This window comes from Oryctolagus cuniculus, chromosome 4, assembly GCF_964237555.1.
Source record: "Oryctolagus cuniculus chromosome 4, mOryCun1.1, whole genome shotgun sequence".
NCBI lineage: Eukaryota > Metazoa > Chordata > Mammalia > Lagomorpha > Leporidae > Oryctolagus > Oryctolagus cuniculus.
This window is the reverse complement of record NC_091435.1, coordinates 39,079,674-39,093,859: the sequence shown is the minus strand read 5'-3', so window position 1 is coordinate 39,093,859 and position 14,186 is coordinate 39,079,674. Positions and strand designations below refer to the sequence as shown.

The 14,186-nt window shown below is 36.3% G+C and overlaps 1 protein-coding gene across 1 annotated transcript in view; it reads left to right on the top strand.

Annotated features, from left to right (window-relative positions):
- GBE1 (1,4-alpha-glucan branching enzyme 1) overlaps positions 1 to 14,186 on the top strand; it is a 300,636-nt gene that overhangs the window by 260,649 nt on the left and 25,801 nt on the right. Inside the window, exons 13-14 of the mRNA XM_017347168.3 lie at positions 1,869 to 2,053; positions 3,701 to 3,831. Coding sequence (XP_017202657.2) covers positions 1,869 to 2,053; positions 3,701 to 3,831 — 316 coding nt within the window. The remainder of the gene's footprint in view (positions 1 to 1,868; positions 2,054 to 3,700; positions 3,832 to 14,186) is intronic.

Here is a 14,186-nt window from a genome sequence, read left to right as displayed (position 1 = left end):
TTTTCATAGCATTTACTTCTGAGCAATATGGTGTAGTCAAGAATGAGGGTGATGGAACTAGACTGGGATAGCAGTCTAAACTTTTTAATTACCGTGTGACCTCTCTGTGCCTCGGTTTCCTTATCTCCAATATTGAGAGTACCTACCTCATAAGATTTTTGAAGATGGAAAGAAGTAATTTATATGCAATGCTTATGATAGTGCCTGGAACATAGCAGCAGATATTAAGCATTTGCTGCTGCCTCTGTGGTGATTGCCATGATGTAACACTTTCGCTGGAAGAGAGCCAAAGGAATTATTAATATCTAAATCAGCCCAGAGATCCAAGGCTACAGAAAAATCAAAATAGGTTGCCTACAGAAGGCCTGGATCCAGCTTGTAGGTTACTATGCCTTAGGCAAATCATAGCATTTCTAGTCTCTCCTAAGTATTTTACTAGTTGAAATCTCCCAGGCACTTGGACATACACTTGTTCCCAGACCAGCAGTAGCTTCATTATCAGTAAAGGATGGGTGTGTTCCAGTTATTCTTCTGTAAGTATGCTTTTTTTGCCAGTTCATTATTTGATGGAACAAGCTATAGGTGTTCCTTGGACTGATGTGAATCAGGCCCCAGATATAGGCAGGGCACTTACGTGTAGCAGAACAGAGTTTCTTGTGTTAACTGAAAGCATCTTACAATCAATATAGGCTCAGAGTCAGAAATCACGTTCCCTCCTCTGTCACACGGAGAGCAACATCCTAAGAGATATTATCATTTAAACTGTGAAATGTTAGAAGTTAGCAAAATGCTTACAGATATTTTAATTTTCATGAAATTACTCAGATATATTTGGATGTTATTTTTGATGACTATAGTCTTGAAAACTAAAATATGAATTATAAGATTTCTTAGCAGAGTTTACAGTTTAAAGCAACTCAATAGTAAATCATTTTAATTATATCCTAGCATATTGGTTTTTATTGAAATATTAAATGCTACTTTGATTGAAGTAGGACATACTTGTATTAGCTTTGCTACTTTCTCATTCATCAGAGGAATTTGTAGCTTAGAAAATTGCAACATTAAAATGGTAAATGAAGTAAATTATAAAAAACTTTCATTTTTAAAGAGAAAAAGAAGCCTCAAAGTAGAAATCAGGACCCCAACTATATAAACACTCACATACACACACAGACATGTAGGCATACTTGAAATTAAACATATACATCTGATGATAACAAATAGAACTGAAAAACTGAACAGGGAAAATTGATAATAAAAGTGATGACCTGAGTTTCTATAACACTGTTATACTTCTCCAAATTGATGCAGTAGAAAAAGGTTGGATTTTAATCATAAGAACTAAATTTTAGTGGTTGCTTTTTTCACTTCGTATTATCTCTGTGAGGTTGAACAAATCCCTTAACTGCCCAGAGCCTTGGGTTTCTCATCTGTGAAATGAATATAATAGAGAGTTCCTTTGAGGATCAAAAACTAACGTGCATACAAAGCCTTTGGAAATTATAAAGCATTGTATAGGTTTCAGAGATTTCAGAAATTACTCAGAGATTTCAGAGATCACATCAAGGACGGAATACATATGACAGAAATGACTGTGCTTATTTGGTGCCTGAGGAAGCCAGGCAATGATGCAGGGAGTGAGTGGCTGAGCCAAAACTGGACCCCAGGCTCCCGAGTCCAAATGTGGTCCTCTGTAGCATGGAACATGCTGTCTCTGAACCAGGTCTGTGCGTCATTCACAGGGCACAGCTATCGTAACATATTGCCTACCCCAGTTTTGAACACTAGAAACACGTCATTTCTTAGTGTCTTACTAAGAAATCCTAATGTGGAAAAGTGATGTTTACTTTTGATGTTTAATGCAGGTAATGAATTTGGGCATCCTGAATGGTTAGATTTCCCACGCAAAGGAAACGATGAGAGTTACCATTATGCCCGAAGGCAGTTTCATTTAACTGATGATGACCTTCTCCGCTATAAGTTCCTAAATAACTTTGACAGGGATATGAATAGATTGGAAGAAAGATGTGGCTGGCTTTCAGCTCCACAGGTAAGCTCTTTACTCTAAATGTGATGTTTTAGTCACCCATGCTGTACATGCTTAGAATGGCAATCGATTTAAATCTATATGCAGATCTTTTGAACAGCACTTTATTATTCAGGGTGTGCTACCCTGTAACATACTTCAGGTTGTCACAACATGTCACTGAAGTCCTGCAATAGATAGTGAAAATCTTAAACATAATGCCCTGCTTACATTTCTGGTTATTTCGTTGTTTTGTTGTTTAAATTTAGTAATTTTCATTTCAATTGGTAAAAATAAGTGACAAAAGCTCGGCATGGAACCCATTTTGGAAATTGCTGTAAAAACATCTTAATTGTTTTGACTGTTTTTCTTTATATAAATAATTATGCTGTCATAAGGAAATTTACTTTGACAACATGTAGATTTCTTTATTCCTTCCCCTTCCATCCCCCCACTTTGCTGGTCTCTAACTTGTCATTTCAATGGATGCCATTTTACCTGCATGCTGTTTTGTATTTTTCATGAGCCTGACTCTCCTCTGGAATTAAAGTCGCAGTTTTCAATAAGTTTTAGAAAATGTAATTAACAGGTGCAAATTTTATACAGGATTTTTTTCTTGCAAAAATTAGCATATAGTATGTGTTAGTTATAATCCATTTACTTTATACTGATGTTATTTGAAATTACTGTTGATGCATTTCTACTTTGGCATCTGTGAGGTGTGTGTGTGTATGTGTGTGTGTGTGTTTAATGGCTGAACAAAGGAAGGTACTTATATATTCAGTAAGACTGGCTGCATGACAAGAATGCCCTAATCATGTCTATTAGTAAGGCTCTTTCCAGAAGAGAGAATAAAATGATGCTCCTTTTCAATAGGAACAATGATGAATACCAAAAGGCATGCTGTATACTCTGGAGTCTTAGTTCACATTTCAAAATTACCAACAGTGCTGCTGCTGATACACAAGGCAATCAGTCCTTCTAACAGTGAGGTGGGGCAAGGTCTGCGTTGAAAAAGCAAAAGCTTCTCACAGTTAACCTTAAATACCTGATGTATTTAAATAGGAGCATTTACAGATGTAATCTCTTTGCAGACCTTCTCTATTAATTTAGGGAAAAAAAAAAAAAAAAAAGCCCAGCATACTATAATGGGCTTTAGACTACCATTGAAATGTGACATGTCAACACCATAAAAATGTCACATTTTAAAGGTAACCTGACAAGTTCAGAAACCAGATATAACAACAGCATTATATGAAATTTTGAAAATTAATTGCCTATACCTCACCTCATTAATCTGGAAACTAAAACAGAAGTCTTAAAGATTACTTTGAAGAAGATCTAATGCATACCCACAACCACATTATATAAGTACATATTCCATCTTCTTACTTAACACCCAGGCCACAACAGTCATCCTCTATTTGTGCATTGCTTGAAAATGGCAAGTGACCGGTGAGCTTTCTTTTATATCCTTTAAACAGTTTTTGACAGTGTTTATTGACTTTTGGTATGACAATATTGCAACATGTACAAAAATTATAAAGTTATAGAATTTCCATTTTTAATTTAATAAGTAATAAGAAAGATAGAAACTTTTTTTGCAAATAATTATACTTGTAGCAGCAACTAGATATGATTTAGGTGTAACATTTGTGTTAATTTTTGCAGGCCCACGTGAGTGAAAAGCATGAAGGCAATAAGATCATTGCTTTTGAGAGAGCAGGTCTTCTTTTTATTTTCAACTTCCATCCAAGCAAGAGTTATACTGATTACAGAGTCGGAACAGCCTTGCCAGGGAAATATCCTTTTTGCTGCCAATGTATTTGATTATCTACATTCAATATTTTGATATAGAGTATAAGAAAGACTAATGCTGATCTTGGTGCTGGTGCCTTTCAGTTTCCTCATCTGAAAATGAAAAACTTGAGATAGTTGATGGATAAATCTTTTCTGAGCTCCATTACATTATTATTATTATTCCCAAGCCTTGTCCTGGCTCTAAAAAGTGTGATTCTGAACATATTTTGTTCCAGTAAACAAAGTGGAAGACAATTGGTTGTGATTTTTGTATTGTATGTTGTCTCTGAAAGTAGGTCTTAGCTGGAAAGATACCTTCCTTCTCTATTCTCTGTCCTAAAATGCAAGATGTAGCTCGCTTTTTTAGTCCTGAATTAGTAAGGGCTGAGCAGGGGAACTGTGAGCGATGGAAATAGCAATGAGATTTTCTTGATGTTCTGTATATATTCACTTACTCATTATTTTGTTCCAATCACAGATACTGCACACTCATTTATAGAACACCTGTGTGCCAGCCCTGTGTTAGATCCTGGAAATATAGGAATATTCCTGTCAGATACAATCACTGTCCATGTGGAGCTTTTAAACTAGTGAAAAAGACAAGTATTGGTGGGTCACTTTTTAGACATTGCCGACATCCTGAATGCTGAAAGGCAGAAAGAATGAACCAGGGAACTTCATACCTTCTCTCCATGTAGCCAAGAGCACTGTTCCACATGACGTTAGACTACAGTTTAGGAGAGGAAGCTATAACTGTGCCTGATAGCACAGATGTGTCCCAAGTTAACATAAAGAACACTGTATGGTATCTGACTCTATATACAAAGAAATCAGTGTGATGAGGTTATCTACACTAAAGAGGTATGCTGTTCTGAGCAACAAATGTTCTCAGCATCTCCAGGAAAAAATACAAACAAGTTGTAGAATGTGGCAAAATGTATAGTGAGGCCCTTCTCTCCTCTAAAGTGCTGAACTGTTGCCCCTAGTGTAATTATTTCTGTATCTAATAATAATATATATATATATATACACACATATATATATATAGAACACTTAGCATCCTGCAGTGTTTATTGATATCTTTGCAGCACTGCTGTTAACTTTAAGTGTGGGAGAAGAGATGTATAAAGCCAAACTATGATACAAGAAATAATGCAGCATATAGTATGAGTGAAAGAATGTTCCATGAGAGAACTAAGGGAAAGGAAGAGAAAAGGAGAGGGTTTGGGGGCAAAGAAAGATTAAGGAAAACACTTTTAACTCTAGATTTTGAGAAATGACTGCCAGTATCGTAGAAACTAATTAAGAAAGACCATTCTGGCTATTGGAAAGGAGAGAATATCCTTAGATAAAGGACAGTACAAAGTATTAATTGTAAAATCATGACTATAAAAAGAAGTACCAAGATACAAAGCTGAAAATATAGATTGAAATCACATAGTAGATTTTAATGCCATGTTAAGAAGTTTAGGACATTTTTTGTATTTTTTATAGTGAGTTGCGGAACGTTTCTGAACTGGGGAGATACTTTATATTGAAAATTTGCTTTAGGAAAATTCCTCATGTACCAGTGTGTAAGAGAGCTTTCATAATGAGAGAGATTGGAAGTGCAGATACTAATTATGCTGTACATTTAAAAGATAATGAAGGCATGAACTAAAGTAGTAGCACTAGGAAAGAAAAGGCATACTAAGCCCTTTGTTCTGGTGAAAGAACCGAGCAACTGTTTGGATACGGTGAGTAGAAGTGAAAATAGGTTTCACTTTGAGTAATGGGAAGAATGGTAGTGATACTATGCCTTGGGATATCTCAGCATAGAAAAGTGAACGGTTGAAGGATTGGAAAGTATGAGTTTAATTTAGGTTTACTGACAAGTAGAAATAAATGGAATTTTCAGTGTTGATATTTCAAGAGAATAGTCTTGACCCAACCTAGAGTGATCTGTCAAAAATATCTTAACACCAATTAACAAATATTATAAGGGGCCGGCACCACGGCTCACTAGGCTAATCCTCCGCCTAGCAGCGCCGGCACACCGGGTTATAGTCCCAGTTGGGGAGCCAGATTCTGTCCCGGTTGCCCCTCCTCCAGGCCAGCTCTCTGCTGTGGCCAGGGAGTGCAGTGGAGGATGGCCCAAGTGCTTGGGCCCTGCACCCCATGGGAGACCAGGAGAAGCACCTGGCTCCTGCCATCGGATCAGCGCGGTGCGCCAGCCACAGTGCACCTGCCACGGCGGCCATTGGAGGGTGAACCAAGGGCAAAGGAAGACCTTTCTCTCTCTCTCACTGTCCACTCTGCCTGTAAAAAAATAAAAATTAAAAAAAAATAAAAAATAAATAAATAAAAACAAATATTATAAAATACAGAATAGCACTGTAATTTTATCAAATAGAACCTACCCAATAGTTAACTTATATTCACTTGTATAGAATCACAGAAATAAAAGAGCCTACTTTGGTTTGATAAACTTTGAGTTTATCAAATTGAGTCTTTCGAAGTTTAGTGATCTATTTATATAGCTATAGGCAGCTGTCACACAAAATTTTATATATTGTTAAAAACTGAATGACTTAACCTTAGTGACTTGTCTAGAAGCAGTACTAACCCTAAGTTGTAATGGTACAGACACCTTGGTTAATTGAGCAATCTCTTCACAGAAGTGACAGTTGAAGCCTAAGCTATCTAATCTATTAGGTCTCCAAGTGAACCTTAAATAAATATTATTTGCCAGTTTCCTATATTTTTATCCTAAGTTTGTACCCATGTGATCTTATTATTCTTACTGTCTCATTCATATCTTTCTATCAATGAGCAGTAACTGATCCACATTTGTTGTTAAGTCCTCTAAGGCCATTTGCATTTTACTAAGTCAATTTGAATATTCAAATGTTATCTGAGACATAATGATCTAGTCTCATAGTGGAAGAATTTTATTATGATGTGTTTGTTTGGACAGGAGAGAAATAGGAGAGCATTTCCAACATACTTTATACTATTCTTTCTATTAGCTACATGTTAATAATGTCAGCCTCAACTCCAAGACTTAAGTCGTAAAATCTTAGGGAATTTGGGAGAGGTCCTATACTGTACCCTCTCAGTTGAGTGCAAAATTCCTGTGTAAACATTACTTTTTTACATACTTATTTATATATTTATTTATTTTAAAAGTCAGAGTTACAGAAAAAGATGGAAAGGCAGAAAGAGAGATCTTCCATCCACTGGTTCATTCCCCAGATGGCTACAATGGCCAGCACTGGAACATACTGAAGCCAGGATCCAGGAGCTTCATCTGGGTCTCCCACGTGGATGGCAGGAGCACAAACACTTGGCCATCTTTCTGTGCTATTCCCAGCTGCATTAGCAGGGAGCTGGATGGGAAGTGGAACAGCCAGGACACAAACCTGTGCCTATTTTGGATGTCGGTATTACACGCAGCAACTTTACCTACTATTTCACAACCCTAAAACCCCTGTAGAAATTCTCTCACAGATAATCAGCCAGCCATTATTATAATACTTTCCCATCCTAGAAGATCTCACCTATTCACAAAGTAACCATTATATCTGTTTACTCATTTAAAAAACTGACATAAATGTTGCTGCATTTGTTCTGTATTGTGAGGCTAACACCTGGTCTGTATTTTAACTCTGGAAATCAGAAAGCCACATAACGTACCCTCATAGTACGAACTCTTCCTATACTTCCCTTTTCCACACTGAATACCTCTAGTTTCTTTTATAGATTATCAGGATACTTTTTAGTCTTCTTTCCATTACATCCCTCTTATCAAAAATGCATCCAGAACTGTTCATGTTCCTTCTGTATTGATTTTCCTGGGCTAATAGCAAGGTATTTCAGCATGGTCTGGCAGGTATGACACAAGGTACTCTGTTACCGACCTTTGTCTTCATGTAGCTGTCTTATTAATAAAGTAACATTAGCTTTACTGGCAGCTTTCACATTTTCTGCTCATTTTATGTTTAACTTAAATTTCCAAATTTAACATCCACTGAATATTAAAAAGGAAAAAAATCAATATTAACTCTTTGCTTCTAACCTGTTAATAGGGAAAAATAGGGAAAAAAAAAAAAAACTACAGTGACTAGTTCCCTGTCATTGATCTGGTAGTATTATATTATCTTCCATAGGCAGCAAGCAGCTCTCTTTTTAACTTCTTGTTGTTCTAACCTGAGCTGTAAAAGTTCTTTTAACCATAATTAGCATTTTGCAAGGCTCAAATCTTTTTGATTTTTTCATCTTTCATCTTCCTGTCCTTGGTATTTTACCTTTAAACTATATGTTATCTTGATATAGAATTATCTCAGATATAGAAGTTATTTAAAAATTGAGATTTTGATGCTATATTTTCTGCCTTTACCAAGTGATTCTATTTTGTTGGTGTTTCTTAAGATGAGAAAATGAATCGAATATAGATTTTCAGTAGGAAAAGTCCACAGTGACAAGATGGATGTATTAAATCAAGTTAAGAAATTCATCAAATTTTTAATTCCCTGCAAAGGAGAATTTAGTGGCAGAAAATTTAAAGTTTCTAACAAGTCATTTGAACTTCCTCTGTCACAATGAAATGTAAGCCTGTTATAGGTAACATGTCTGAATTCTTCAACAGTTCCACTTTTTGAACCTGGATATCAAATGGCATGACATCAACTTTTGCTCAGATCTGTGGGGAATAGATGGTGACTGTCTTCCCAAGAAGCTGTTTATGTAAGGGGAGCTATTTTGGGGGCAATGCAAGACAAGGTAGAAGAGGCACTTTAAGGCTGCTTTTAAAAATTCTTCAAAATAAGATGATCCACTGGGAAAACTCAGAGGCATCTCTGATTTGTTTCAGTAAGATTTTGAACTTGGTCTTCACGGGGACTGCTAAAGGACATGATATAGTTGCTGCAACAAGATTCTGCAATTATAGTCTAGGAAAGCACAAAAAAAAAAAAAATCAAAATAACAGCAAAAGCCATTTGCCTACCTACTGTCTCACAGTTGTCTTTTTAGCTGCTTATCTTCAATGTAACAATCGCCAACATTCTGTGTTGCACTAGATAGCCTGATGAGTAATGCAGACCCGAGGCTTAAATGTACTTGGTCAATAAGGAGGTTTCACATTTCATGCTTAGGAAGATAAAGCACATTTTTTTCCGATGTGTTATATTTGCTTATGACTTCACATTGTTTAGCTGTAAAAAAAAAAAAAAAGAAATGCCCTTTAGATTATCAAAATCAGTATTGTATTTCTTTAGCTCCATTTCTTTACCTACAACATTATCAAATCAGCATTGAAGCACAATGAAAACTAAGTCTCTAAGGAAAAACTGCCCTTTCTAGCTTATTTTAAATAATACAAATAATGAGGCTACATGTTAAGAGATGAGGGGGCAACTGTGCATTTTACAACTGACCATTTTTATTAAGTATTTAGTTTAGGGTCTTGAGCTACACTAGAAGGTAGGTTGCATAGCCCTTACATAACAGATTGGAGAGTGAGACCTGTAAGTAACTGAAGACTTTGCTGTAACACATGCTGGGGAAGGTGCAGTAATGCATTAGAAAGCAGATACACTTTCTACTGTGCCATGCTGCCTCTCCCTGTCTTTTCGTGAGTATGTACATGTGATTGGGTATTGTAGCAAGAGTGGCGTTACTGGTGAAGATTTATTTCTGTAGTGTTCAAAATGGTTTTGATACAGTTCTGGGAAAATCAGTAGCATAAGAAAATTATATACTAATTCCTGGCACAGGTAACCTTCTGTCCTAGTCACCTCTTCTCTCTGAATATCCTGCCAGCAGCCCCCACACATTGGTCCCCAAGAAATTCTTCCTTATGTTCTATGTTTACCGTCTTCCACAAGAATAAAAGTAATGCTTTTTTTAAAGTAAAACTGCATATTTAGGTAAATTATTGGAATTTATCTGTGTGCTACTAGGGAACATAAATGTGTCACAATTCTGTGTTCGAAGTGAAACTCCTCTGATGTATCACATCCGTTTAAGTTTATTGCAGGGCGTTCAGTACAAACTTAAAGCCTCACAGTGTGTTTATAAGGTGTGACTTGGTATATACAGATTAATATCATTCTGTGAGCAAAACCACACGAGAATCAAACATTTTTGAATTATTGTTGGCATGCTGTCTTGGTAGGGGTGATAGTCGTAGCAGCCCCATTTCCAAGGGCCGTTTCAAACTGTTGCGATATTGAGATGTTAGGAGGAGTGATCACGAAGTATGTGAATCCAGACCAAAAATATTTAAAGCTTCAGGCAGCAGATGGGTAAATAGCTGAATTTAACCCAAGATCTTGGAAATATTTTCATTAAAGTGCTACAAGATGTGCTTTTTAAAATGTAAATTCAGGCTCTGACATTTGCAACCTGTACACATAGTTTCTAATGAGCAAATAAGGTCACTTGGCTGATTCACTGGAGTGTGATTGCTGAAGGCAGGGATGTTGCTGTGAGTTGCTTAGTTAATAGAAGCCTTTGAAGTGTGGTTATGTAACTGTATATGAGACTCTATGCTTTATGCAACAAATAAAAACAAAGGACTTAATTTAGGATTAGCTAAATGCCACATTTTCTACCATGATTATGAAAAGGTTAATTTCTAGACTGAAGAAATAGAGCATCTGAACTTAACTTGATAGTTTTCTAGGTCATAAATGTTTCTGTAAAAAAGAAACACAAGGTTATCACATCACATAGGTCTGCACAGATGCATGCATGCTCCGGTGTGTGTGTGTGTGTGCATGAACACACATATGTGCTTTTACATGATGCTGCAATTTAATGATGATCTTTATGTGAGCAGAGCCAGATAAATCGTACTCACAGGTTGTATTTAAAATGGATCCTCCCCTTGTTTGACTTCAAAATATATGTATATTCATTGCCTCGTCTGGCCATGTTTAGTTTCCAGATGACAGTAATGCTTTTAAACATTACTTAGAGGTCTTTTTGATTACTTTTCATTGTTAAACACTTTCTAACAATCCCTGTGATTTAATGATAATGATGCACAAGTCCCCTCCCCTCCCTTGGTTATAAAGAGTCTATGATTTGGTTCCATTTTTCTATCTAGGGACTTAAGATGAATCACAAAGTAAGGAAAATACTTTGCATGATTAACATTTTGCAACTACTGTAACACTTTTGGATTGGCTTAATATATATTCATAAGATTATAGACAGGAGTGAATAATGAACAAACCATTACTGCACACAGATGTTTTTAGCTGTGTTTGTGGGTATTGGGGGTGGGAGTTGTTTTCAATGGCCATCAGTGCTGTGGAATATTCAACAGCATTTCTGCTGTTTTGCTTCATGGCTCAGTTGTGCAGTGATGGTCTCCTGGCTTCACACATTCATCCAACAAAAGCTCAGTTAAGATTTCTGTTCTTTTTCTTGTTCTTCTGGTAGAAAAAGAAATCAGAAATCTTATTGTAAAGTTTGAAAACAGTACACTCTCACCTCATAATGGTATCACTAATGAGGAGAAAAAACATATTTGCCCAAGGTGATCATTTTTGTCCATTTGTAAAAAAGAGGTGGTATTAGTCTCCAATCATAAATTAATGTCACAGAGGGCAAAATGTTGATTACCCTGTTTTATTTGAACACATTGTATACATATATTGAAACACCACACTGTAGCCTATAGATATGTAAATTATTGCCAATAACTTTTAAAAAGTTTACTCTGAAATAAATAAGACTAAGAATATTATGCAGATACCAGCAATTATATCTTTACTTAGAATACATTATATACTTGCAACCTAAAGCTAAATTTTTGATAGATGGATGGATTGGTAAATGAAGAATTGGTATACTAATGGATGCATGGATGAATAAACTGAGGATATAGCTACTTAATGGTGAAAGAACCTCTGAAGTTGTTTAAAATTAAATTATGAATTGTTTCCTTCTTAAAGCAATCACTTATTGATTGAAAAGGAATATTGACAAGTTTTATCAGTATTTAAACCCACCATGATTTTGTAGAATCTGAAATCAATGCGCTAGAATGGGCTTTCAATTAGAATACTTACTGAATAGGTTTTCATAATAGATTGACTGTCTGTTACATACTTCTGTGTCTTGCACTCTACAAGGGTTTTATATAGATTACGTAATTTAACCAACATCTTCTTTTCCTAGGAAACATCATCGCAACACACAAGAAGGAAATCCATGGTGAAAACACTATCCTGAAAGATTTCACACCTTGCCTTTCCTCTTAAAGTAGTCCTTTAGGGGCAGGCATTAAACCTAGCTGTTAAGATCCCCACATCTCACATTGGAATACGGGGTTAAATACCCTGCCTAGGTCCCTAATCCCAACCTGCTGCTTTGTTGACCCTGGGAAGCTGCTGCAACAGCTTAAGTATTTGGGTTCTTACTACCTACATGAGAGAACTGGATTAAGCTCCTTGTTTTGGCCATTGCAGGCATTTTGGGGATGAACCAGTGGATAGGAGCTCTCATTTAGAATGAACCAGTGGACAGAGAGCTCTATCTATCAATTGATCTGTCAGTCATCTATCTATCTATATCATCTGTCTTTGCTACTCAAATAATAAAAATAGTCCTTTATTTAATCCATTTAAAATAGATTGTTCTTTTCTCTTTTTTTTTAAAGATTTATTTATTTGAAAGAGTTACAGAGAAAGAGGGAGAGACAGAAATCTTCGATCCACTGGTTCACTCTCCAGATGGCTACAATGGCCAGCACTGAGGATAGCCCAAAGCCCGGAGCCAGGAACTTCTTCCAGGTGTCCCAAAAAGATAGCAGAGGACCAAGCACTCAGGCCATATTCTGCTGCTTTTCTCAGGCCACTTTGTGAGGAGCTGGATTGGAAGTGGAGCAGCTGGGACATGAACCAGCGCCCATATGGGATGCTGGCATCACAAGCAACTGCTTTATCCACTGTGCCACAACACCAGCTCCTGTTCTTTTCGCTTTTCAAAAATGAATTATATCTCTCACCTTTGCATATGATGCCAGTGTTTTGAAAATAGAGCACTCTGTATCTAAAAAAGATTACTAATACAGATTGTAAGTTACATTTTCCTTAGCAGTCTCATTATTATTTGAGCACTATTTTTTAATGTTATCCCCTGCCTGCCATAAAGCCATTTAGATCTTATATAAATGAGATATCATTTGCATTTACAACATTTTTTTAAGCTGTGATAACTCAGATCCTCACAGAACCAAACTCAGTGGTCAGTGTTACATTTAGATGTGAAAATATTACCTGGGTGACTGAGGAGCATTGTTTTTTTATTTAAATGATGGGGTTATGTAATCACCCATTCACTCTTATGGCCTCTTACGCATATGTAGATACTACCCCAAGAGAGGAGTTTCTGTTTCTCCAGAGAACAGTAGAAAAATAAATAAGAGCCAGGAACAATGTGATCTTGGCAAGAGTGGTTTTCATTGTCACCGTCTATATGAATCACCTGTAACAGTGAATGTCCGTTCTCATGACCCAGTGATTGGGATATGCCCTGTTCATGTCTATGAATAAGAATTTATTTATGAAATTATTTTTCTGATTATGTGGTACTAACTATTCAGTAAGGAAAGTGCTGTTTAGTCATTTATGGGGTAAAATTATTTAATGACTGTATAACTTAGTGGAGTGCAATTATATTATCTCTTATTGACAGAACTAAAATAAGTGCTTTGTTTCAGGAATAATAATGAAAACAAAATTATTTTACTTGTTTCTAGAATTATAAATATAATATGATTTTCTCCTATGAGATCTTTATGATTTAGGGATATAATCAGTTGTTACTTTACAGTCTTCCCTACTAAACATCCTTCTTTTTTGGATTCTTTGTTTCAACTAAAGAAAACAAATGAAAAACTAATTTTCTCTGCAGTAATTTTCTTTTCTGATCATGAACATTAGTTTCTTCAGTTTATTCTTTATTCTTTTTCATTTGTTTTATTTTTTATGGTTTAGTTGAAAGGCAGAATGACAGAAAGAGGGAGAGTTATGTCTGGGACTGGCATTTGGTGCACTGGGTAAAGCCACCGCCTGCAACACTGGCATCCCACATGGGTGCCAGTTCAAGTCCCAGATGCTCCACATCTGATCCAGCTTCTTGCTAATGGTCTAGGAAAAACAGTTGAAGATGGCCCAAGTATTTGGGCCCCTGTTACCCTTGTGCCTGCTACCCATGTGGGAGACCTGGAAGAGCATCCTGGCTCCTGTTTTCAGCCTAGTCCAGCACTGACCATTGTGGCCATCTGGGGAATGAACCAGTACATGGAAGATCTCTCAAATAAAATAAATCTTTGAAAAATAAAAAGGATCTTCCATCTGCT